Source organism: Bacidia gigantensis (genome assembly GCF_019456465.1).
Source record: "Bacidia gigantensis strain McMullin 20006 chromosome Unknown contig_245, whole genome shotgun sequence".
In the NCBI taxonomy this organism is placed as follows: domain Eukaryota; kingdom Fungi; phylum Ascomycota; class Lecanoromycetes; order Lecanorales; family Ramalinaceae; genus Bacidia; species Bacidia gigantensis.
This window is the reverse complement of record NW_025408601.1, coordinates 1483266-1506010: the sequence shown is the minus strand read 5'-3', so window position 1 is coordinate 1506010 and position 22745 is coordinate 1483266. Positions and strand designations below refer to the sequence as shown.

At 50.3% G+C, this 22745-nt stretch overlaps 9 protein-coding genes across 9 annotated transcripts; 2 read left to right on the top strand and 7 right to left on the bottom strand.

The window, feature by feature from the left end:
* Positions 1–502: 502 nt before the first annotated feature.
* Positions 503–2432, bottom strand: KY384_005530 (uncharacterized protein; the record flags this gene model as incomplete). The annotated part of the gene is made up of 2 exons (XM_044814030.1): positions 503–1687; positions 1740–2432. The coding sequence occupies 2 exons, from the start codon at positions 2430–2432 to the stop codon at positions 503–505; spliced, it is 1878 nt and encodes a 625-aa protein (XP_044669331.1).
* A 1171-nt stretch (positions 2433–3603) lies between these two features.
* KY384_005529 (uncharacterized protein) lies at positions 3604–4575 on the bottom strand (the record flags this gene model as incomplete). Its single annotated transcript, XM_044814029.1, has 2 exons — positions 3604–4416; positions 4507–4575. 2 exons carry the CDS (start codon positions 4573–4575, stop codon positions 3604–3606), a joined length of 882 nt encoding a protein of 293 aa, XP_044669330.1.
* A 542-nt stretch (positions 4576–5117) lies between these two features.
* KY384_005528 (uncharacterized protein) lies at positions 5118–7138 on the bottom strand (the record flags this gene model as incomplete). Its single annotated transcript, XM_044814028.1, has 3 exons — positions 5118–5189; positions 5338–6291; positions 6860–7138. The coding sequence occupies 3 exons, from the start codon at positions 7136–7138 to the stop codon at positions 5118–5120; spliced, it is 1305 nt and encodes a 434-aa protein (XP_044669329.1).
* A 1613-nt stretch (positions 7139–8751) lies between these two features.
* On the top strand, positions 8752–9814 carry KY384_005527 (uncharacterized protein; the record flags this gene model as incomplete). Its single annotated transcript, XM_044814027.1, has 2 exons — positions 8752–8935; positions 8991–9814. 2 exons carry the CDS (start codon positions 8752–8754, stop codon positions 9812–9814), a joined length of 1008 nt encoding a protein of 335 aa, XP_044669328.1.
* A 212-nt stretch (positions 9815–10026) lies between these two features.
* KY384_005526 (uncharacterized protein) lies at positions 10027–12115 on the bottom strand (the record flags this gene model as incomplete). The annotated part of the gene is made up of 3 exons (XM_044814026.1): positions 10027–11756; positions 11806–12003; positions 12103–12115. The coding sequence occupies 3 exons, from the start codon at positions 12113–12115 to the stop codon at positions 10027–10029; spliced, it is 1941 nt and encodes a 646-aa protein (XP_044669327.1).
* Positions 12116–13301: 1186 nt separating this feature from the next.
* KY384_005525 (uncharacterized protein) lies at positions 13302–14234 on the bottom strand (the record flags this gene model as incomplete). Its single annotated transcript, XM_044814025.1, has 2 exons — positions 13302–14137; positions 14186–14234. The coding sequence occupies 2 exons, from the start codon at positions 14232–14234 to the stop codon at positions 13302–13304; spliced, it is 885 nt and encodes a 294-aa protein (XP_044669326.1).
* Positions 14235–14882: 648 nt separating this feature from the next.
* Positions 14883–16403, top strand: KY384_005524 (uncharacterized protein; the record flags this gene model as incomplete). The annotated part of the gene is made up of 1 exon (XM_044814024.1): positions 14883–16403. The coding sequence occupies one exon, from the start codon at positions 14883–14885 to the stop codon at positions 16401–16403; it is 1521 nt and encodes a 506-aa protein (XP_044669325.1).
* Positions 16404–16868: 465 nt separating this feature from the next.
* KY384_005523 (uncharacterized protein) lies at positions 16869–18307 on the bottom strand (the record flags this gene model as incomplete). Its single annotated transcript, XM_044814023.1, has 2 exons — positions 16869–18097; positions 18154–18307. The coding sequence occupies 2 exons, from the start codon at positions 18305–18307 to the stop codon at positions 16869–16871; spliced, it is 1383 nt and encodes a 460-aa protein (XP_044669324.1).
* Positions 18308–18919: 612 nt separating this feature from the next.
* Positions 18920–19498, bottom strand: KY384_005522 (uncharacterized protein; the record flags this gene model as incomplete). The annotated part of the gene is made up of 1 exon (XM_044814022.1): positions 18920–19498. The coding sequence occupies one exon, from the start codon at positions 19496–19498 to the stop codon at positions 18920–18922; it is 579 nt and encodes a 192-aa protein (XP_044669323.1).
* Positions 19499–22745: the final 3247 nt, after the last annotated feature.

Below are 22745 nucleotides of genomic sequence, written 5' to 3'. Positions count from 1 at the left end.
TTGTGCGACTATTCTTTGATGTCAATATAAGTACAATGATCTGGGAGTGGTATCTATCATAGGTTATTTTCCTTCCTTCCGTTCACCCTCGCTATGCATCTTTAAGCCAACCACGGCGCCAATCCGTAGACAGATGTAATACACTTTTGCGAATGTGAAATTGATATCTCTTAAAGTGGGGTTTTCCTCCCATCTTCACTTCCTTCTCTCGACTCTGTTCGATGACTTATACCATCTTCCATGCAGCCTTCTCAATTGACTGCCATCTTGATAACGTAACCTGAAAATCATTCCCATGCGCGTGAACGATCACCTATCGAAGTATTTACGCGGGCTATTGAACGTTCGCGATTCAGGTCCACCATGTATGTATCCATCTCACGTTCTAATTCGGGTTCGATTAGAATTAATTCATCTGTATCCATTCGAGTCTTTCTTCTGTCTGAGTCTCATTCAAATTTCAAGAATTTTGCAAATACTGTGAGTCGCCATGCGTTCAGGGCTACTCAGAGTCTTCGGAGTCGACATTCCCACCAAGACCCCCGCTCATCATCGCCTGATCACTGTCCTCATTATTGCCAGTAATGATACCGACCATTGGATCAACACCACCCTCAACGAAACCATTGGCATTGGTAGTATTGCTGGCGTTCTTAACATGATTTGTATTGTTGACGTGTGCCTTTGGGTCAATGCCACCATCAACGAAACCGCCGATATTGTTGGTCTTGTTGACGTGTCCGTTGGCACCCTTCTTCTGGGCAAAATATTGTCTTGGGGGCGGAATAGGCCCAGGGTGATCAACGCTTGCGAACATCGAATACTGACCTCCAGCACCGCACCAAATGAATTGCTCTGAGCTGGTGGCCGTGGTTTGAATTTTGGTTGGTTGCTCGACATCATCTTCAGTGCCTTGTCCAGTCTGGTAAGTGACACTAATGCCCCAAGTCCAGATATGGCCTTCATCGTCGATGACAAGGGAGTGATCGGTTCCACAAGCAGCGTACTTTACTTTACCAACGTTGGGAATCTCTGTAGGTTTGATGAGGATGCGGGGATTGCCGCTCTCGTCCTTGATGACATCGGAGTCGGGAAATGAGGCAGGGTCAATACCAGCTTGGAAACCGTCGATGCGACCGAACACAAAAGGCGTGCCGGATTCAGTGACAGCGATAGAGTGATGCTGGCCGCCACAGAGGAAGATCACAGGATCGGTCGGATCTTGATTGAGGGATTTGACCAGAGTGGGGGTGTAAACAGTTGCACGGTCTTTTCCGGCGTCATTCGAAATACCGGTGGCGCCAAAACTATTGAGTCCCCAGGACCAGACCTTATTCTGCGAGTCGATGGCGAAAGCGTGGTCGGCGCCATTGAAGATCGCTCTGAACTTCTTGTGGCCGGTGCGGAGGAGAGATGGGGCGAGGCAGCCTTTGCTTTCGACATCAATACGTTCGTTGATATGACGCCCGAGTTGATTTTGTTCGCCACAGCCCCAGATATAGATTAAACCTTTCGCAGTGAGTGCCATTGCAAAGTTTGCACCAGACTTGATATCCACGATATCCTTTAGCTCGACGTAGAGGCGCGGTGTGTTCTGAGTAAAGATGAAGCCTTTTCCGGTAGTGTTACCATCGCGGCGGTGAATGAAGGAAGGATCTTGGTAGAAGCCAAGTATGCCGGATGAGTTCTGTTTAGTCAGTCAACGATTACCACGTAAGGTTTTCAGTGAAGGTGCTTACACGAAAGGTACCCCAACCATAAACGTTCCCGTCGTCTGTGAGTGCCAGCGTGTGACTGTCGCCAGCAGAGACCTTGGCAATGGTAACGTCTTCAGGAAGTTCGACCTGTGCTGGAGTACATTCTTTCGGATTGAGACCGCTATCGTCTTGGTCCTCGTCACTCTCGGATTCTTCGTCCACGTCCTTCATACCACCGTCCCATTCGGTGTCACGTCCAAGAGCGCCGTTGTCATTCACACCCCAAGTCAAAACATTCCCTTTGGCGGTACCGACTGCGACGTGCATACCACCAGCGCCGACGGTCACGACTTCGACCGAGCTGGGGTCAAGAAGCCTATTGAGACGGGGACGCTTGACGTCAATCGAGCGCTTTGAAGGGCCCAAGCCAAGCTCGGAGTTCGAGCCTTCTCCGCAGACGAAGACGTTAAGACGAAAGTAGGAGCGCTCGTTGAGTGTGACGGGCTCCTTTGACTGGGCTGGTTTCTTCGCGCGTGCTTGGGCTGGGGCTGGAGCTGCAGATGCCGTGACATTGTTCGCGGTGGCTTTCGTAGCCGCAGGTCGGCGGCGCTGTTTAGTTGGGGATTTAGGGGCAACCTCGTTCTTGCGAGGCCGTCCGGCTTTCTTGGTTGATTTCTTGGGTCGACCGCCGGACTTCCTCACACCAGCCGGCTGGGTAAGAGCGTCTTGTGCCATTTTACTGGCAGCAGCCTCCTTAGCTGCTAGCGAGGGCTTCACATTGCGTGTGGAACGGCGTGGTCCCTATGGTAGCAGTTGTCATGTCAGCTATATCTCCAAGTATCATTTGTTCGGTCACGCTTTGTTGAGGAAGAAATGAAAAAAAGTCGCGTCCTCGGGCTGACAGGGAAGCCTTGGCGTGCGGATGCCGCCTTGCCGCTAGCGGTGTATGCGCTCGGTGTGTTCAGCGCTAGCTGTTACTTACCGTCATATCGTATGTAATAAATTAATGTTCTGTGTTCTGATCCTGCAGATGGAAATTCACTGTCGAAGTGACTATCCAATAGAGTCGAAGATGTAGTGAATGAAATGCTGAGTATCGTTGGAAACTAAAGCGTGGTGGTGGACGTGATTAAAAAGGTGTGCGTATGTATTGAAAGGTATTTCCGCCCAGCAGAAACCACTATCAAAGTGGTAGAGAATGGTACAAGGGACAAAGAAGGGTTGGGTATCCAGAACAAAGGATGCGTGTGAGACAGAAATGCGAAGGAGTAGAGGAGATGTTTGCAGCACTTTGTGTTCCTCTCCTGGAACTAGCCACGCTAGTGCTTTCTCAGGAGGCTAAAGATCACGACAATAGGAACTCGAAGGCACGAAGCGAACAATGAGATTGTAGAAATCGGGTGGCTGGTCAGCTCCAACTCGGTTGCAATTGGCTATTTCATACCCTACGCTAGTTCCTACCAGAACACCAACCTCCTGTTTATCGTCATATCTGAATCTCTTTCCTGGAAACATAAGGATTTCAAATGATGGTGCATGAATCTGCGACATTGTTGCATACTTTGCGCCATGTGTCTCAATGTCTCAATGTCAACACTTTGAATGATGTGTTGAGACTAAATTTGCGCCAATAATCGCATCTGTTTGGGCTCGACTGACGGGAAGTGCTCCCAATTTGTGGCAGAAAATTGTAGTCCTTTGAGAAAGGGTAAATATTGAGTAGGAAATAATCGATGAAGTCTGGTCTACACGACATCATATGGGTTTATGGAATCTCAACAAGAAATTGCTGGCAATCAGGTCGTATTGTCGTTTAGAAGGCTGATGCAAAGGTCTCCCTATCTGTAGCTCCAAGATTTGGACCCAAGAATAGTTCATCGTCAGCCTTGCACCTGCGCGCAATTACTCAAAGCCAGAAAGCGACGCAGAGTAGTGTCAAAACAGCAATTGCGCCCGCCTTTGTGGCACCATCAATCCCCTTAGATCCGCTATCAGCTGGGACACTCGGGGAGGTGGCAGGTGCGCCCGTGGTCTGGCTGCCCAAAGTTGAGGCCTGCCCTGTGGCATGGGTAGTATCAGTGGGCGCCGGTACGCTGTTGGGCGTCTGCACAGGAGTAGCTTCGCCCATCGTGGCGACTGGAGGAACACTCGTCGCCGAAGCGTAGTACGACCTAGCTATACTGACCTCGGAGGTGATGACGCTGGTCTCTGTCGAGGGGCCGTCTTCGCTTGTGGCACTAGCTTCAGTTTGGCCTTGACATGTCCCCGTAGCGGCAGTGCTGGTAGGACAATCACCGAAGAAACACGCTATGGCATGCGTTGCAGCGTTCCAATCGTCCTCTAGTCCTGATGTAAGGTCACCCCACGCGCTAGTCACGTCTGATACTATTACTCCTGGTAGTTCCTCGAGGTCCGAGACAATAGCTCCCGTCTCAATGTCGTTGAAAATATGGACAGCGTCCGTGACAGCAGCCTCAGCGGCGCCAACAAGCTCACTAGGTAGAGTGACAAACAAGCTCAGGACGTCTTTAAAGGCGCCCGTCACTTCATTCGGAAGATTTTCGATCAGGGTGGGGACTTTGCCCTGCTTAAGATCTTCGACGAAGTCTTGGGCTTCATTTGCATCATTTTCCAGGGTTTGTATGACGTCGCAGGGTATATCGCTGATGTAGCGGACAATTTTGCCGGAGCGTAGTAGACCGCGTGCAATGTTTCTAGGCTAGATGAGCTGCAGGCGGTGCCAAACAGAGGAGACGTACAGATACTGAGCCGCTTGACGTGGTTCTAGCTGACTTCCTTTGTGGCGTACAGCAGGTATCGGGTTCATAAGACATAGCAGGCACATAAGGTATTGAAGCATCAATCGAGGACGCAACATTTTGGATGTCTGACGAAGAAGTGTTTGAATGCGTTTGAGCGTGCCCAATTTCAAGAAGCTTGATTAAGTTGACAGATAAGTCTGGTCCCTGATCACAGCGAAGAAAGGGATTCAGCGGCAACTTAAGTCGCTGTCAATCCATTCACGTAAGGCTTAAGCTAGACGTCCTCGGCCTGTATCGGGGGCTCAGCAGCACAAGGCTACCTTGAGAATAGTATGAACGTTGCATCCACATACGTATCTTCAGCGTAGCACATCAGCATACCATAGAATGTATACATGCGAGCAAGTTGCAGGCTAAATGCACACATTCGAGGCACGGGCCTGTATCATGATGCGCCCTTCGTAGATTTCACAAGGCTGACGAATTAGAGCCATGTAGGATCCATGCGCTGTACCGTGTCTGACAGGCTGTGTACATGTTGATGGTGTGCACTTGTTGTATTTAGTTAATGAAGAGAGGTGGAATCTCCTTATTGGGCGGGCTATTGGCACCCAACCACAGACGGGTTACCTTCGTAAGTAATGGCTTCGACCCCACATTATTCATGCAATTGTGAGCCACGTTCCACACACACTTGGGCTGCAAGGTTCGGCACGTACTCAGCCTTGTTCTTTATGAAGGAGAAAAGGTCGCAAAGGGGTGGTAAAGTTGCCAGTAACAAAGTTCCAAACCTCATTCAATAGCCGTTGAGAACTGTCTCTGGAAACCTTGGTTGAGAGTCACAGCGGACGCTTTCAGATTTCAACCACTTGTGGTACATTCCCTAACCTTCCGGTAGAGCCCGTCATCAGCGCTGCATTGACCATTAGGGTATTGTTGGAGGTTCCTCCCCAGACTCTACTCCAGATCAGGCCCAGAGTACTGCTCACCAACAACCTTGCAGCGTCTAGCCAGCCTCGCAACCCTACTAAGTCAACCAACGGCCCTCTTTCGTTTCTTGCGCCGAGTCGCTCAAAGGCCTTCTGTGCGTCATCCCAAAATGCGCCTTCTTGCCCATGACCGCAGTGGACGTGCCCAAAAACGTGCAACCGCGGCCTTACCCGCCAAACTTCCTCCAGAAGCCATTCGCAGCCCATGCCCCTGGGAAGATCCAAGTGATACTTCGGCGGAGTATGAGTGACCAGAATGTCAGTATCTGCGGGGACCGTACCGCTCCATGCATCTTGCCCTCGAGGATACTGAAAAGCAAATTCGGGTCCGCCACAAGCAGGAATTTGAGGAGCGCCGAATACCGTCAGTGTTCGTCCATGCTGATTGAAGTCGAGCTCGATACTCGAATGCTGCAAATAGAGTATCTTTTGCTGCCCATCTCCCCAATTGATTTGCCTATACTTGTCCTGCTCCCCTCGACTACGCGGATCGAAGTAGCTATCATGATTGCCAGCAATCACAATCTTATACTTATAGTCTAGGCTTTTAAGCCAATCGACTTGATCCTGAATCTCGTCTGCGGTCCCTGCGTTCGTCAGATCTCCAGCGTGGATTAGGAGATCTGCAATGGGCAGCTGCTCTGGCTTTAGGCAATGGGTATCAGAGATGCAAAGAACGTGAATACGTTCTCTTTTTGCTGGTAGTAAGAGAGGAGCACCACGGACGAAAAGTTGAAGCGCATAAAGTTGCTGTGACAAATATTTCAGAGGCGAGGAGACGATACGATGAGCAACAGAAGGTAGTTCAAAAGGGAGGGCGGAGGTTTGAAAGCGTCGAGCATTCTCAGTTCAGTACCAAGATGAGGTCTCGAGCGATGTACAAAAAGGTGAAAAGCATCCAAACTCCTGCTAGCTATGCATCGGAACCGTAAATATGTAGGAAACGTTTGTCGGAAGCCCAGAAGTGGGATGTAGGAGCGTTCCTCTCCGCAAATTGTGCAGGTAAGGCAGGTTAGTTACTTGATTAACCTACCTCAGTAAAGCGTGCCAAATCCAGCTAGCTAGCCTCTACTTCCGCGCCAACCGCTTTCTGCTAGCCTCCCTCAAGTTTTAGCGCAAGCGTTTTCTGATAATTTGGCTGTCCACAAAATTAGATGCTCTCCCCGTCATTGTGAACACACCTTTGTAAGAGTCTTCCTCCAACATGATATCGTTGAGTAAGATCTTCAAATCTGTCGACCACCTCATAGTCGTTTACCGTTCATCGCCCTCGCTACCATTACCGTATGACATAATTTATGAGCGTCCATACAACTAGGGTCTCACTGCGAAAAGCCATCATCAATTATATTACTCATCCATCTAATATCATCTTCAGCCGACGATAATCTACCTGCTCCTTTTACAAGACGAGTGCGGCACCCAGCCCCAATGCGCCAACCAAAGCATGAGCTCTCATAATTTCTCCGCCAGATGCAGGAGTCGCAGAAGCGCTAGTCGTCGTTGCCGCTGCGTTTGAAGGTGCTTTTGCGGTGGAAGAAGAGGTGCTCTGACTGTTATTACCAGCATGTGTCGCAGTACTGCTGCTAGTATCTGTTGCGGTTGAATGCGCACTTCCTGACGCCGTCGATGGTTCCCCCGTCACCTTTCCGTCTGGCGTTTTGTACGTGCCTTCAAGGTAGTTACCCATTCCACCAATATCGTCGTGGTAGTCGCCTGAGAACGCAATTTAGCGCAAGCCTTTGATCCTCCAAAGCACGGTACAGATCTCATGGCATAGGCACAGGATTGTAGACATCTACTTACTAGTAGCAATATCGAAACACACCAGTGTATGATTGGTGTATTGATAACAAAGCTCACTGCTTGTACAGGTCAAAGTATTGCGGGCTCGGAGCTTCTTGATCAGCCCGCTGCCGTCCGAGTCGTCGGACGAGGTCGAATCATCACTATCACCACTGCTGTCTGATGAATCCGAGCAGGCACTACCGCCTACTGCATTGCATGAGCCCTTGGCTGCTTCCTCGGTACAGGCTTGAAATTGAGCAGCATCATTCTTAAACTGAGCGCAAACGTCGGTGACCGAGCCTCCTCCGGATGATGATCCGCTTGATGATGATCCGCCTGATGAGCCGCCGAATGGCCAGGGGGAGGAGTCGGACACTGTACAGTCGGTGGCCAGGGTGAAAGGGATAATAGTGAGAATTATAGCGACTATAGGGGGGTACATCATGAGAGGTAATGAACCATTCAAATTATGCGGATATGGAGTCAATACTTTAGATATATCATATATACGTTTGACCTTTTCATGGATGTTAACAACTGTTTTTCAGAGGTTTTCCCCATTTCCAATATCAGGCGATCTATCACATTTTGTACCGAGTAGAGGCGTGGAAAGCCCAATCTAGATCCTAAGAGATGCATCTTGGCATCAATGGCCGTATGGTTTTGGTCACATTTTGATTAAGCCGCACCAGATTAGGTCGTTCTCTGTCTAATTGAGCTTTAAGGGCTGGAAAAAGGCGTGAACCTAGAGTCTTAGCCGACTCGGGTGCTGTTCGCCGAGATTTTCGTGGAAGAAGAAATATTCGATTTGTATGATTGAGGTTCAGTGGCTGGGGGATTACCTCAGACTGCCCTAATTAGGCTGTATCCCCAAGTTATCGCACCTCCTCCTTCTGCTCTCACCATTTTTTCCAGAAGTCATTTATAGCACAGAGACGTCGGGTTTTCTCACCCACCTTTTTCCTAAAATCCCGGAGCTCCTGGACCGCTGAGGGGTGGACTACTATATTACTAGCTAATACTGAATCTGTCTGCTAGTGCTGTACTAGATCTGCAACCGGTCTCGTCCCCGAAAGGCTTCATTGGAGGAGTGAGGACATTAAAATAGGACGACTTGTCTAAGGCTCTAAGCTGTCCTAATGTGTTACCACTTCTGATCCTAGAACGAACTCTAATTCCGGGATGACCTGGGCTCGACGAATGTCAATGAAGAGGATCACACAGACATGATCAATAGGTGGGCGGACTTGCTACCAATAGTTGTCTGCATACAAGAGCTTCTATTGCCAACGATTATAATATGAATTGAGGACAAATCGATGTGCCATTTCATTAGCGCCAAGACTCGCATGCTTGGCAAATATCTCACGTGACTGCCAAGTATGTCAAATTTGGTCGGAAAGGGCGCAAACTGTCGTGTAGAACAGCTCTCACAGGCTCTACGCACCTAACTCACCATGACAGAAGGCTTTTGGACAGATATCACCTGCATTCAGTCGCTGCGACTTGATCATTATGTCACTCGCTGATTATTTGGCTAAGAACTACCTGACTGCGGACTCACAGCCAGAAAAGAAATCTAAAAAGCGCAAACGAAAGGATGGAATCTCAACCGGGCTTGTGATTGCAGAAGATGATGTCTCCGGGTGGGGCAACGGTGGAGCGACCAGGAATGATGAAGAAGATGCTCCTCTCACAGGTAATTCCAGCGTAGCATGCGGTCCAGAGATGACATGAAAGCTAATCCTCTCCAGTCAACAATACCAAGTCCGCCGAGTTTCGTCGCGCGAAGAAGTCTAGCTGGCAGACCATCGGTACACCCGCTCCCACGAACAGCGAGCAAGCAGCAGCAGACACCATCCTAGCCAACGCCGCCCACGAGAACTCCGCCCAGCAATCAGCCGAGGCCGCAGAAGAAAACCCTGTCGTCGCCAACATCAACGAGGCAGATGTCCAGAAAATGGAGTCTGGCGCCCACGCAGGTCTGCAATCCGCCTCTGCCGTCACCTCTCAACTCGCCGCACGAGAGCGACACGAACGGCGCGAAGCGGAGCGCGCGAAAGCAGAGATGAGCGAAAAGGCGGGGGAAACAATCTACCGCGACGCATCGGGGCGCATTATCAACGTGGCTATGAAACGGGCGGAAGCAAGAAAGGCGGCTGAGAAGGAAGAGAGGCAGAAGAAAGAGGCAGAAGAGGCTTTGAAGGGAGATGTACAGAAACGGGCGGCCCAGGAAAGGAGAGATAAGCTGAAGGACGCGAAGTTCATGCCGCTGGCGAGAGGGGAAGATGATGTGGAGATGAATGAGGAAATGAAAGAGCGGCAGCGGTGGGGAGACCCGATGGCTGGATATGGAGGAGGTGGTGAGGTGGCGAAGGCGAAGAGCGGAGCAAAAGGGAAGGCAAAGGGGAAGCCTATCTATCAAGGTGCAGCCCCGCCGAATCGGTATGGGATACGGCCCGGTCATCGGTGGGATGGCGTTGATAGAGGCAATGGATTTGAGAAGGAGTGGTTCAAGGCCAGGAACCAGCAGAGCAATATAAGAGAGTTGGAGTACCAGTGGCAGATGGATGAATAGAGGGTGGATTTCGCATTGACACTATTGAAAGCCAGGCTCTAATAGATTTGGGTAAAATGAATCCGATCGATCGGTCGGTCGCTACGCTAGACGACGCAAATGCACTGTATGACTGCTCAAAATAAACCAAATGAACTTTACTGAAATAGATTAAAAAGCAGAACTCGCCCGACCCCAGTCAACGCCCAAGGGGTATCTTCCGCCATTACACCTCAGATAACGCCGCCCTCCTTACTGACAAGATTAATATCAAAATCCTCATCCATCTTTGCCTGCCGTCCCACCAAACAATTCATCCTGTAAAGCACCTCCCCCGTAGGCAAGCGCTCCCTATGCTCATCCAAATGCCTCATCAACGCCATTACCCCCTCAAAAACGTACGTCCCCTTTCCCTCAGCACAGCAGAAAATGCACCCAAATGTCCCCTTGGAAGAATCTCCAACTGCCTCTTTCGCACAGATATGACTCTTGAATAAAAACTCCCACCTGAATTGTATTCCCTCCGCCACCCTCGCCACCCGCCTATCAAACGCTGGCACCTTCTTGTTTGGTGTGGGAACGAATCGTCCTTCGAATTTGCAGGAACGACACTGCCAGAATTTTGTGGTGTTGTACATAGAACCAGGGCGCACGCGGTCTTCCATGGCCTTCTTGCGGTCACCGATTTGTTGCCGCCAGGCACCCTTGCAGAAGCCAGCATAGTTGTTCGTCTCGTTTGGAAGCAGATCTTTGGGGTTGATGGAGGCCAGTGGACGGTTCGAGGCTAGGACTTCGATGTGCGCTCTTGCCGGCTTGGATTTATTCTTTTGGGCGCGGATGAGCGAATCGTCGGAGCGCTTGGCCTGATCTGTCGTTTTACGGGGTTGGTTGGGATTGCTGGCTGTGGTAGCTGTCGTGAGAATGCTTACATTGTCCTCGTCGTGTTGTTCCCATGGAAAGGTTTGTAGGGTACTGTTGAGGTCACGTGTAGAGCCTAAGGTGTTTGTCATTGAGCCCCTACGTATGGACCCAGCTTGAGAAGCTCTGTCTTCTTCCACTTTGGCTTCGGCTAAGTACTGATCAACTAGGGGGTTTTCTTTTACCTCCGGCACTTTTTCGACTTTTTTCTTGCGGATGCCAAAGAAGCCTACTTTTTCCGTGGTTGTCGCTAGGGGCTTATACTGGCTTTCGGTGGAGCTTGATTCGCTGGGAGCTCTAACGGAATCGACGGATCCTTTGGAGCCATCCCGGACATGAAAGGGTGTGGGTGCGGGACTGATCGCTGGCGATTGCAAATTTTGAGCATTGGGCTGGTTCAGCGAGTACGGAGATGTAAGACCTTGCGAAGCCGAATCAGGGGTCCCATAAAGGTTTGAAGCTTTCTGTACGCTCAACGCCTGACGAGCCGCAGCAACACTGCCAATCGATACGTTTTGGCTAGCAGACTTGTGCCCGGTGACTGGAGGGAGCTGAGGAGCTTTAGCCCCAGACGCCCTCGGTTGGGCATGCTGGTTGAAATTAGCAGACTTTCCGGTATTGTGGCCTCCGGACTGTGGATGGGGTGAGTGGGGCGGTGTTGGCGGACCATTTCCCATCCGCGATGGGTGAGCTGGAAAAGAGTAGCCCCGGTTTGTATCTGGCGTCGGGGCATTCTCTGAGGAGGGCGCCTTGTAAAAGCTCGATATAGAAGACTCCGATGGTGGTGCTACAGGAAGCGGCCTTTGATTATGACTGCTCTGGATATTTAGTGGAGGTGGTGTAATGTTCTCTATCGGACCAGCTGTAATTATGCGCTGCTGCAGCTGCATCAATATCAGGGTGCACCGATCCTGAGCAGAGTCTGATACATCCTGCAGAGCCGCGAAATCAACAGGAGTACCTTGTTGAACATGCAATTTGAGATTCGAGATTACTTGCTGTTGCAAGTGAATGTTGATATCTTTCAAGGCATCTCGGGCCAACTCTGAGAAATGTCAATATATGTCGGGTTGGCGTAAGGCAAAGTCAAGTACGAACGGTCACCACTTGCAACTGAATCGCCAAAGCGTCTGAAGTCCCGCTCATACTGCGATGAGACGACGTCCTCCCCCTAATGAGAGATAGCTCCAGTTCTTGTAAGCTTTCGTCTGCTTGAGAGCCTTCTGTTACGCCCTTTCTTCCCTTTCTTTTCGCTTTAATGCGTTGTGTCAATTCGACCCCGTCATGATATGCTATACATGTAGAAGTAACGCACGTCACTACGGCGGGAAGCTCTGACATTGATCAAAATCATGTCAGGCCCTTCTGCAGAGTAGGTGAAAGTCACTCACCTTGTCCAACCATGGTGTTGGTGGGGTAGGTATGTAGCCTCGGGAGCAATGCAAGGTCAAATGTGGGGTCTTTTTGCCCGTTTGAGGGTTTCGTTGAAGTTGGTAGATATTCGTGCTTCGATAGAATAACAAAGCAGGAAACAACATGAACGACGAGTGTCAGAGAGCAAGACAATGAGGGGAGAGACCTAGGAATAAGACAACAGGCGAACAACAACGGTGATGCGCGGTGTGTTTGGTTCGCCCTTGACTTTTTGTGCTAAAAGTGGCGCAGATCAAGAAAAAACGGTCTAAGGGTCGGTTGCAGCAGAAGGCTTGTTGCGGAGGCTCAAATTAACGCCTAACCAGTCTAGACTCGGCACAGTCCCTGTGGTTCCTGTGGGTCTGGGAGGTGGCCTTCTGGTTGTTGACGCAGTAGTGGACAGAGCTGCCTGACCAGGCTGTCATTTGGGTGTAGGCTGCCTCCTGTAGTCAGTTGTCAGCTACGGCAACAAGGCAGGATCTCATGACCTACGCTTATGCGGCTGCGGGTGTTGCTCACATAACGACTTGGATCGTGATATCCCTGCTCTCAGGCGCTTCGTGAATCTGCAGGTACGCATCTTTGACATCGAACACGGCTCTATACCCGCTACCGTCCTTAGCGCTGCTCTGAAGCGGAACATTTTGCTTTGAGTTCGGCGACCACGAGGATTCGGCAAGACCCTTTGTCTCACACAGTCACCTCCGACGTCATGAGAGCCGCCCTTGGCTAAGCAGCAGTTGGGAGCAACGTGGACAGGAGACTTTTCGTGGGGAAGGTCACTTTGGTGCGGCGTCAATCGCTTCATCATCTCAACCTGCCACAGCCAACATCACTTGCCGTATGCCAACTTCGCTCGCTTTCCACGCCGAGAATGCGCTTCTCCTTGGCAGCTAATCATCCAACCCACATGCGGTCAAGATATGGTGACGGACCTCCCTTAACATCGTGATGCGTGAAAATGGCGAATTGAAAATTCCTGTTGCCATCTCCTCGATCGTCCCGTTCGTTTCTGTCTATCTCGGTGCGCGGTAGCGATATACCTCTCGCTTGGGCCTTGCAAATAGCATGTGATCGACATTTCAAACCCAAATAGGCATTCCAACGGTGGTATGGAGGCTCGATCGGGAGCAAATTCCACCGTTCATTGCGTGTTAGCTTCGATAGCACTGTGAGCTCAACAGCAGCCCTTTCGCCGAGTCTTAGAACGTTGGGCTGAAGGATCAATGCTGCTCTCGCCAATGCCGATGTTCGGGGCTGGAAGGCCTAGCCAGCTTCTCCTTTTATCACCATAGCCTACACGGAATCCACCATGACGATCCATGCCATTGCCGTCCAGATTACCGCTCGATTTTCTGCCGGCATCCATGGTGCCATTAAGTTGCCCTGCCATGTCCGCTTCGAGCCGTTTTTGTTTTTGCTCTACCAGCTTCCGCGTGATAACTCGAAAGACTTCCTCGATGCCCTCCCCCGAACTAGAGCTGATTTCATGGCAACAATCCCATCCGATCTCGTTACCCCAGAAACCACTGCTTCTTTTGCTGTTACCGTCTAGACTCCTGAATCCACTGCTTGCACTGCCAACGACCGGCTCATTGAACTTTTCAGGGTAGAGGTTCTCCGTCACAAAAGCGATGCATCGTTCGAAATTGACTGCCCTTGCTCCTGGATCTTGTGCAACGATGTCGCTCTTGGTTCCAACCACATGGATAATCGCTCCCTCGCCCACATTCTCTTTCATCTCTCTGAGCCATCGTCCCATCTCTTTGAAACTCTCTTCATCGATCAAGCTATACACGAGCAGGATTGCGCTCGCACCGCGGTAGTAGAGTCTTGAGATGGCTCGAAAACGTTCTTGACCGGCCGTGTCCCAAAGCTGGAGGCGAACAGTGGTGTCACTCTCCACATCAAGGACCTTCTTTACGAGAAACGAAGCGCCTATGGTAGAGGCCGTTGCAGGCGGATTGAAGGTTCCCTTGACATACCGATGAAGAAGCGATGTTTTCCCAGCCCCTGCGAATAGTCAGATAACGTCGCGACGTGGGCGCAACGGTCGCCTACCTTGTGCTCCGAGTACACAAACCTTAGCTTCTAGACTATTTGACGACATGGTTGTCGTTAGTATGAAGACTTGCTAGAAGAAAGGGCTGCATTATGGCAAAGGATAGGTCAACGCAACGCGGCAATGACAAAGACGAGGGTCATTTGACAATAATAATGATTCAAAATGACGAGAGCTCAGCCGCATTCTGACCTGACCACTAGTTTTGCACCATCGGCATGTGCGATATGGCACCCTGACATTCGCATCGTCCCATGGTCCCCTTATAGCTAATCAAGATAGCGACTGAACAATTCTCGAATGGAAAAGTTACATTTCCATGTCCAGTTGCCATTGGTTGAGCTTTGCACGCTCATTTTAGGTACGAAAGATCTTGGCTTACGGGTGCCTGTGGTCTTATCTCCGGGCTGGATCTTGAATCTTGGGCTTCCCCACTGCCGCTCCTGCCCGCCGTTGACCCGAAGTGCTTGACGTTTCTGAACCATCGGGGCATGCGGGGTTCCCCAATTGCTAACATCGTTCTCACCATTGGCTCGAAATGGCTCTCTTCGGCAATTGACCGCAAGAGCAGTCCAACGCCACCATCGCCTGTGATCTTTGGTCCATAATTAACTACAACCTTTGTACGTTCGTCTGGTCTGAGAGAACGTCCCACAGCGCCCGTTATATACAAACATACTCTCCTCATTTGCCACCATGAACCACAACGAACCCAACAAGCAGCCTAAATCCCAGAAATGGGACGGCTCCGAAATCTCCAAGCACTCCACCGACAGCGACTGCTGGGTAATAATCCACGGCCGCGCCTACGATGTCACGGAATTCAAAGCCGACCACCCTGGGGGCTCTGCCATAATTATGAAATTTGCGGGCAAAGACGCAACCGAAACCTACGAACCCATTCATCCCCCCGACACCCTCGACAAGTTCCTCTCCAAGGACAAACACCTGGGCGAAGTGGACATGTCGAGTGTAGAGAAAGAGCAAGAGCCTGAAGACCCAGATGAGGAGGACAGACAGGAGAGGATCAGAAGAATGCCAATCCTGGAATCTTGTTATAATCTCATGGACTTTGAGGCCGTCGCAAGACGTACCATGAAGAAGACAGCGTGGGCGTACTACAGTAGTGGGGCTGACGACGAGATCACCATGCGTGAGAACCATAGCGCCTATCACAAGATCTGGTTCCGACCTCGAATACTGCAGAATGTGGAGAACATTGATTTCTCAACCACGATGCTCGGAACAAAGTGTTCGATACCGTTTTACGTCACCGCGACGGCACTGGGGAAGCTAGGAAACCCAGAGGGCGAAGTCGTATTGACGAGAGGGGCGCACAAGCATAACGTGGTTCAGATGATTCCCACGCTAGCGTCGTGCTCATTCGATGAGATCTGTGATGCGGCAAAGGATGCGCAGCCGCAATGGATGCAGCTATATGTGAACAAAGATCGGAAGATCACAGAGAACATTGTACGGCATGCCGAGAAGAGAGGGATAAAGGGGCTGTTCATTACAGTTGATGCGCCACAACTGGGCAGGAGGGAGAAGGATATGAGGAGCAAATTCCAGGATGTGGGAAGTAATGTGCAGTCCACGTCGGGTGATAACACGGATAGGAGTCAAGGTGCTGCGAGAGCGATCAGTTCGTTTATCGATCCGGGCTTGAATTGGGATGACTTACCATGGTTCAAATCGATCACGAAGATGCCAATCATACTCAAAGGCGTACAAAGGGTGGAGGATGTCATCCGCGCCATTGAGGCGGGGGTAGATGGAGTGGTTCTCTCCAATCACGGAGGCCGACAGCTGGACTTCGCTCGCAGCGGGATCGAGGTCCTCGCGGAGGTCATGCCTGTGTTGCGAGAACGCAATTGGGAAGACAGGATCGAGATTTACGTTGATGGCGGCGTGAGACGAGCGACGGACATCATCAAGGCGTTGTGTCTTGGTGCAAAAGGTGTGGGTATCGGACGGCCGTTCCTGTATGCAATGAGTGCATATGGTTTGCCCGGTGTTGACAGAGCAATGCAGCTTCTCAAGGATGAGATGGAGATGAACATGCGGCTGATTGGGTGCTCGAGTATTGATCAACTGAATCCAACGCTTGTGGACACGAGAGCCTTGAGTATGCATACAACGCAGGTCCCTTCAGATACGCTGGGCCTGAATGTGTACGATCCGTTGGTCAATCCAGGTGAGAAGGCCAAGTTATGAAAGGGAGGAGGGAAACGTAGAAGGTCAGTATTTCAAATGTAGATAACTTGCTGGAGCATTTACTTGCACCCCCTGGTGCCTCTTGTATATATGATCATAAACTTGTTCCGCCAACATGAAATACAAAGCTGTCAAGTCTCAATGTTATGCTAGAAAGGAACGGCAGAGTGTTTGTAGCATACAGCCTCAATCTGACCCGATACCTCTCTCGAATCCATGAGGTAGGAGCAGGTTGACAGATGTATTTTAAAGAAAGACACGAAACCAATCTTGCAAGCAAGGAGACGGCGGAGTGTTCACAGTACAGAACTTAGAACAGCGCGAGCAGAGAAATGCAAAAGAATACTTGACCGACAGTATCTGGTGCAGAAGTAGCGTAGAGTCATGGTAATATTTAGCAAGGTGAAGCTTTCGGCAGGCTATATACGGTCGTCAATCGTGCAACATCCAATTGCGTTTCTCATGCTACCTATACCCAAGCCTTTTAGTCGGGCTGTCTCCCTGGGCCATCTCGAATTGCTGGGACTGTGGCATGCTTGCCATTTGGTGCTGATACGGTGTCTGAAAATGTCCATATTGCGGCGAAGCGAATCCTAAATACTGTTGGGGCTGGTGTCCCAGGAAAGCTGACTGAGACGGTGTAGGTGGAGGAGCTTGTGCTGGCTGATTTCGTGATCGGTAGATTCCAAAAGTGAGATTATTGACAGCGAAGCAGCCTATGATCACCGTGATGGACACAATCTGAAAAGTCGTCAGTCGACATTCAGAACTGGCCGATAGACATCGACTTACCAGTGCCTTTACGGAGATGGGTTCTACGAAGCTGTTGAAGATTTCTGCGAACATACCCGCACTCAATCTGCTGCGTCCAACTTTGTACGGATCTCTCGCCATACACTTTTCCCATCCATTACACACACTTTCCATAGCCGGCACGCGTGTGTCCCTTTCGCACCGGTTGTCCTTGAATTCACGCGCACAAGCCGCCATCTCTGCGAGTATCTCTGAAGACTCTACAATAGCGCGCTCATTGATATCGTGGCGTATGGTGGACAATATACCCCAAATGATGTACATAAGAACGAGGGCAAGCACGCAGTTGAGCAAGAATTGAACGTAATAGGAGAGCGTATTCGGTAGGGAAGGATGGGCGTCAATGAACGTGAGGATAGAAGGCACCAAGCCTACTTTCTGGGCCCTCCTTTTCGAGCCGCCTTCGCTACTGGACGGTCGTTCTTCCGTCTCGGAGTCGTTGCTATATCGGCGAGGCGCATCACGAACGTCGCTGTCTCTCTCACGCCGACGGCGCTTCTCGGCTCTGCGGGATGCGCCGTCGGTATAATTTGACTTCCTAGATATTTGTCCTCTACCTGATTTGCTCCACAGACTAGATGCAATTGACTCCTTTTTAGACTTGTTGCCTTCAAATCGGACTAGAGGTGAGAATCCGCGAGGAGGATCAGGGGTAGCTTCCGAGTCAGCATAAGCTGGAGAAGCCTGGTCGGGTGTTCGCTCTGGAGTTTCCTCTGGTTCGATAGAAGGCTTTTGAGGCGTAGTAAAGGCGGGTGGATTGCGGTAGTGGTTGACATCTGGCTTCTTGGTAGGGATGGATGCGAACAGGAATTTTTGGCCCTCCGGTTCGCGAAGCTGGGGGAAAGCTAGCTTTTGCGGTGAGTCCATCTCACTTGATGATCCTATGCAGGAAATGTGTCAGCTTGATGTGATGAGAAGCCTGCAAGCTTCTACGCACGTTTCTGAGTGGGCGCTCTGCTTGAAGGGGGCATTCTCCTTGCACCCTGCATCCATGGAGAGTCAGGATCTACGGGACCTCGCTCGTTATCATATTTCCAGTCCATAGGACTTTCGTTGGTCCGAATCCCTTCCCCATTGAATCGAGCCATCATGTTCTGTGCAGGTAGAGGTAGAAAAACCGTGCGGGAAAAGCCGTAAACAAAGCCGATCTTGGCGCCGGGTAACGGTCCCCCCTCTACCTGCCGGCGTAAGTAGTCATAAGGGAAGTTGTGCTTTCAAGCAAATCCTACAAGCACAGTGTGCTTCTGGCTGTCCCTTATTCTTATCCTATCGATTGGTGTGGCCATTTTCTATTGAGTCAAAGCTCGATTAGTCACTGTGAAGAAAATCTAAGATAACCACGCCAAAAACCTGCGACTCATGTTAAGCAATCATATGCGTTCACATTTCTCTACGCTGTTGACGTGTTAAGCCACCTGGAAGGCTTCGTCGAGTAGTGGTGGTAACCTCTTCGTTGTGGAGCGTACACAGGGGCTGAATCAGCTTCGACAGATCTGGTTCAGGGGCGAGCAATAATGATGAATAACCCAATACACGGGCATTGCAAGATTCAAATTCTGCTGCATTGCTGCATCATGTCTCTAACGCCCGTGATGTCCCAAACTTCACGATCGTCAAAGGATTACCCATCATAATAATACGACCAGAATGCTCCAACCCGAGACCGATTGCCATACTGCAGAAGCTGGGTCCAGCCAAATATCTCACAAAAGTTCAAAATCATCCTCATCAGTCGACGTTGCTGAATGACCCTGGTCCTTCTCATGTCCCACAATTTCGTACTCCTCCTTGATCAACTTCTCGGTTGCCTTCGTCTCATATTTCTCCACCGCCCTCGCGATTGCCTGACCAAGGATCTGGCTTCCTTTGTTGGCGCCTCTCTTGTTATCGTAGGAGTAGGTGAGAGCCGAATCGGGAGCGACACCCTTGAATGCGCCTTGAATATCCTCGTCATGCTCCGCGAAATCGGGGTCAACATCAGGCCGAAAGACTTGATTGCGAGATATCTTTTCCGACTTCATGTCCTTGTTCTTACGGAAATCAACTTCGGTGCGGATAGCATTGCAGGCATTCACACTGTTGTGATCGTCAGCAAGGTTAGGCCAAAAGCTGATCAGTTCTGGCAGTACTGACTTGAGGGGCTTCATGGGGCGCCTGCCTTGCTGCCCTGGCGTTGGTTCTCGTTCCCCAAACGCCCATTTCTGTTTCTGTCTGCGTCCGCGAAGACGGTCATGGTCGAGCTTCTGTTGTTCGGCGATTGGAATATCGTATTGAACAGACATATAGTGACTTTTATATGTCAAGATGTGTGCTGGTATTGTTCGTAGGTACACGGGTCGACAAGGCCGAGACAGCCAAACAGCTGTGGAGGAATAAACGGTCACTGCCGCGAAGAAAACTAAAGTATGGAAGAGTACAATACTAGAGCGCAAAAAGGGTGGGAGAGGAGGTGTTCGATTGCAAGGGGAAAGGTGGTTGTCGAGATACGAAGTGGAAGGGGATGGTTGTTTATGTTGCTGTGACAAGACGCGTCTGACTCATAGTAGAGAGAGAAAGGGCGGGGGGTAACAAAGCCGACCTTATGAGTAAGTGAAGGCGGCAATGTCCATTTCCCAATCTGGACGCAGGCATGACCCGTATCAGCACCAATAATGCTGAGCTGGACCAGTGGGCTGTGCCTGGAACTCAACAGGATTCGGGAAGCTTGGATGACCGCTAGGATAAGGGAGCTGATATGATGGATGCGGGGATGATAAGGACAGAGGCACATGCGAGGTTCGTGATCATGACTGGGCGCTTGCTTCCCCCGGTCATGCGCTCTTAGGTTGTTTGAGGCACCTGCTTCTCCCTCCTTCTTTCCCGACGCGAGGGTCGACGGTGCTCTGCCGTGAGCAGCACGAGCGAAGTCGTGATTGGACACTGCGATGACGTAAAGCTGAGTCACGTGGAGGAGCATGCTAATTTCAATCGGTGGTGATTTATGACTCTTTACCAAGTGGCAGGCACTGCTCTATGGCCCTTTCAATGTGGAAGCGGACTTGCGCTTCCTTCATCTTTCGTTCGGATTGAGTTTGACATCGAAAGACTATCTCGAGATGAGCCCCATCTGATGAGACTGGCAGAGTTTTAAGTCATCTCGACGCGGGTTCATACCATCCTGGTGATTTCCCAAGCATTTGCTGGGGCCCCCAACGATTATTCTTCCTCATCAAGACCTGGTCATACTTCCTATATGCGTGGCTCACTCACTTAGCATCGTCATTCTATTCCAGGCCAAAGTTTTCCCTTAGCCCATCGTTTGGACAGACTCTTAGCGTCAACCAGATCCTCAAGATCAGTCTTGTTTTGCATAGCCAAGGATGACTCAACACAACTCTTGAGGTTGGATTAAGTGACTTGTGTAGCAGGGTTCTGACCTCATTCAATTTCTTCGGCCTCTTCACTGGGTAGAATATCTGGAAACCATCCGTAGGCGCTGATGTCTACGGTCATTTCGCCTAAGGCGCTTGTATCGACCGTAACGCCCTCCCTTCGTAGTGCTGTTGCTTGCCTCGCTGCACCTCCCGGACCGCTGAATCAAGTCAGGACACCAGTCGTACAAGGTGAGCGAATTGTCCTTACCGCGGTGATATACCGCCTTTCGCATTTATGACCCTTTGCCATGGTACATTATTGTCGTGAAAATGATGACTGCTATCTGCGGAATCTTCGGGTAGATGTTTAAGACATACTCCAACCTGTCTGAATTTGATCAGATCAGCCTGGCAAGCAGTGAAGACTTGCAAACCGAGGACATTGGGCTACACGTAGAATGAATTATCAGATACTGTCTGTGTAGGTGCAAATGCGCATGAGAAAACATACGTTTCCCCAATAGTCTTGCGATATGTCCATAACTCGTCACTCGTCCATACGGAATCTTCGAAGCCGTTTAGAATTCAATAACACTGTCAAGCATTCTAGGGTAATCTGACTTCCTGAACCGCGCTATACACGGCGTTGAACCACCACTCGGCCTCATCAGAACGAGCCATGTTCTTGTTGGCTATGAGTGCCTTCGCAAAGGAATCGAAGCTTAGTTCAATTGAAATGGGCGATAACCGATGTTGAAAATACACGGAACTAATTTTTGGTGTGGGAGTGTCGATCGCTGGGTAGGACTAGTGTAGATTATGATAATGTATCACGAACGAGCTGTTTTCACTAGCACTATTTGATCGAAATCAACGGGCACTTCGTCATATAATGGAAGAGGGGTTTGCATCATTGAGCTTGAGTTTTTAATCTAAATTGGGAAGTTATGGCCAACTAGGACGGCAAACCTGACAAATGTCGTTACATCTGGCCTTGCATCCACAAGCCATTAAATCACTGCTTTCCTACGAGTACTTCGCAAGCGTCATAAATCATATCAATCATTCTCAGTCATATCAGAGTCTGCTCATTCGCAGCCTTCTCCGTGATGCAGCTTCGAAGTTCAGCATCCTGCTCTGCATTCCCATTTGAACGTGGTGTTCGGATATTTTTGGAAGCATTTTCGCTACTTCGACCGTCTTTGCGACCTTCCCATCCAGGCCTATGATGTATCCTGCACACTGTCCTGAGAGACCTCTAGCTTCCACACTTTCCACGATGAAGCCTGCCCAGGATTGCAGGCATCTCATAACCTGAGGGGTAGCTTCTAAGCCCGGTAACAAGGGAAATATGTGTGGCATAGCCAAATATTCCTCCCATACAACTCTGACCCCCTGATGGGCCGCCCTTCTTGCAATTACTCTGTTGCCATCAGCCGGACTTTCTTCTCCACAGGCAAACCACATTGGAGGTGCTCCTCTCCAGTCCTTTGCACTGGTCGGGCTGACAAGTGGATGGCAAAGCGCTTTGTCGTGACAGTAAGGATTGTGTCTTGGTGGGTCGGCTGGCCAAATACGATCTGCAGGGAAATCTGCCGCGTTGTATAGAGGTGGTGTACCTGTATAATCCACATGGCGCGTATTTATGTACGACGGCAGACTGTCAGTCTGGTCGCAGTAACCACTCAGGACACAGATGCCGGCAGGCAAGTGTAAAGGAATAATCCTACCGTTGAAAGGGAGTCTTCTGACTCCCGATCGCTGCATTTGAAGAAGCAATTGAAGAAGTGCTAGGCAAAGGTTTGCGCCTGCACTTTCACCAGCAAAAACAATCCTAGAAGCGACCAAAGGGTCGTGAATTGCACCGCTTGGGGGAGAGAGCAGGGCGAGATAGCTCAGAAGGGCATCAAACAATGCTGCAGGGAATGGATGTTGAGGAGCTGGACGGTAGTCAACTTGACAAACTCGGCTTCCTGTAAGTCTGCTTAGAGCTAATGGCAATGCTCGACTGGTAGATGGGGCTTGGAATCTGCGACCTTAGTCAATACCAACAAGTGCAATAAGAACCGGATGACAGACACAAAACCGCCTCCGTGAAGGAATAGAATGATGTTCTCGTTCGTCGTATCTCTCAGAAGGTTTTCGTACTCGCGTTTTGCTGATGGAGGATGCTGCA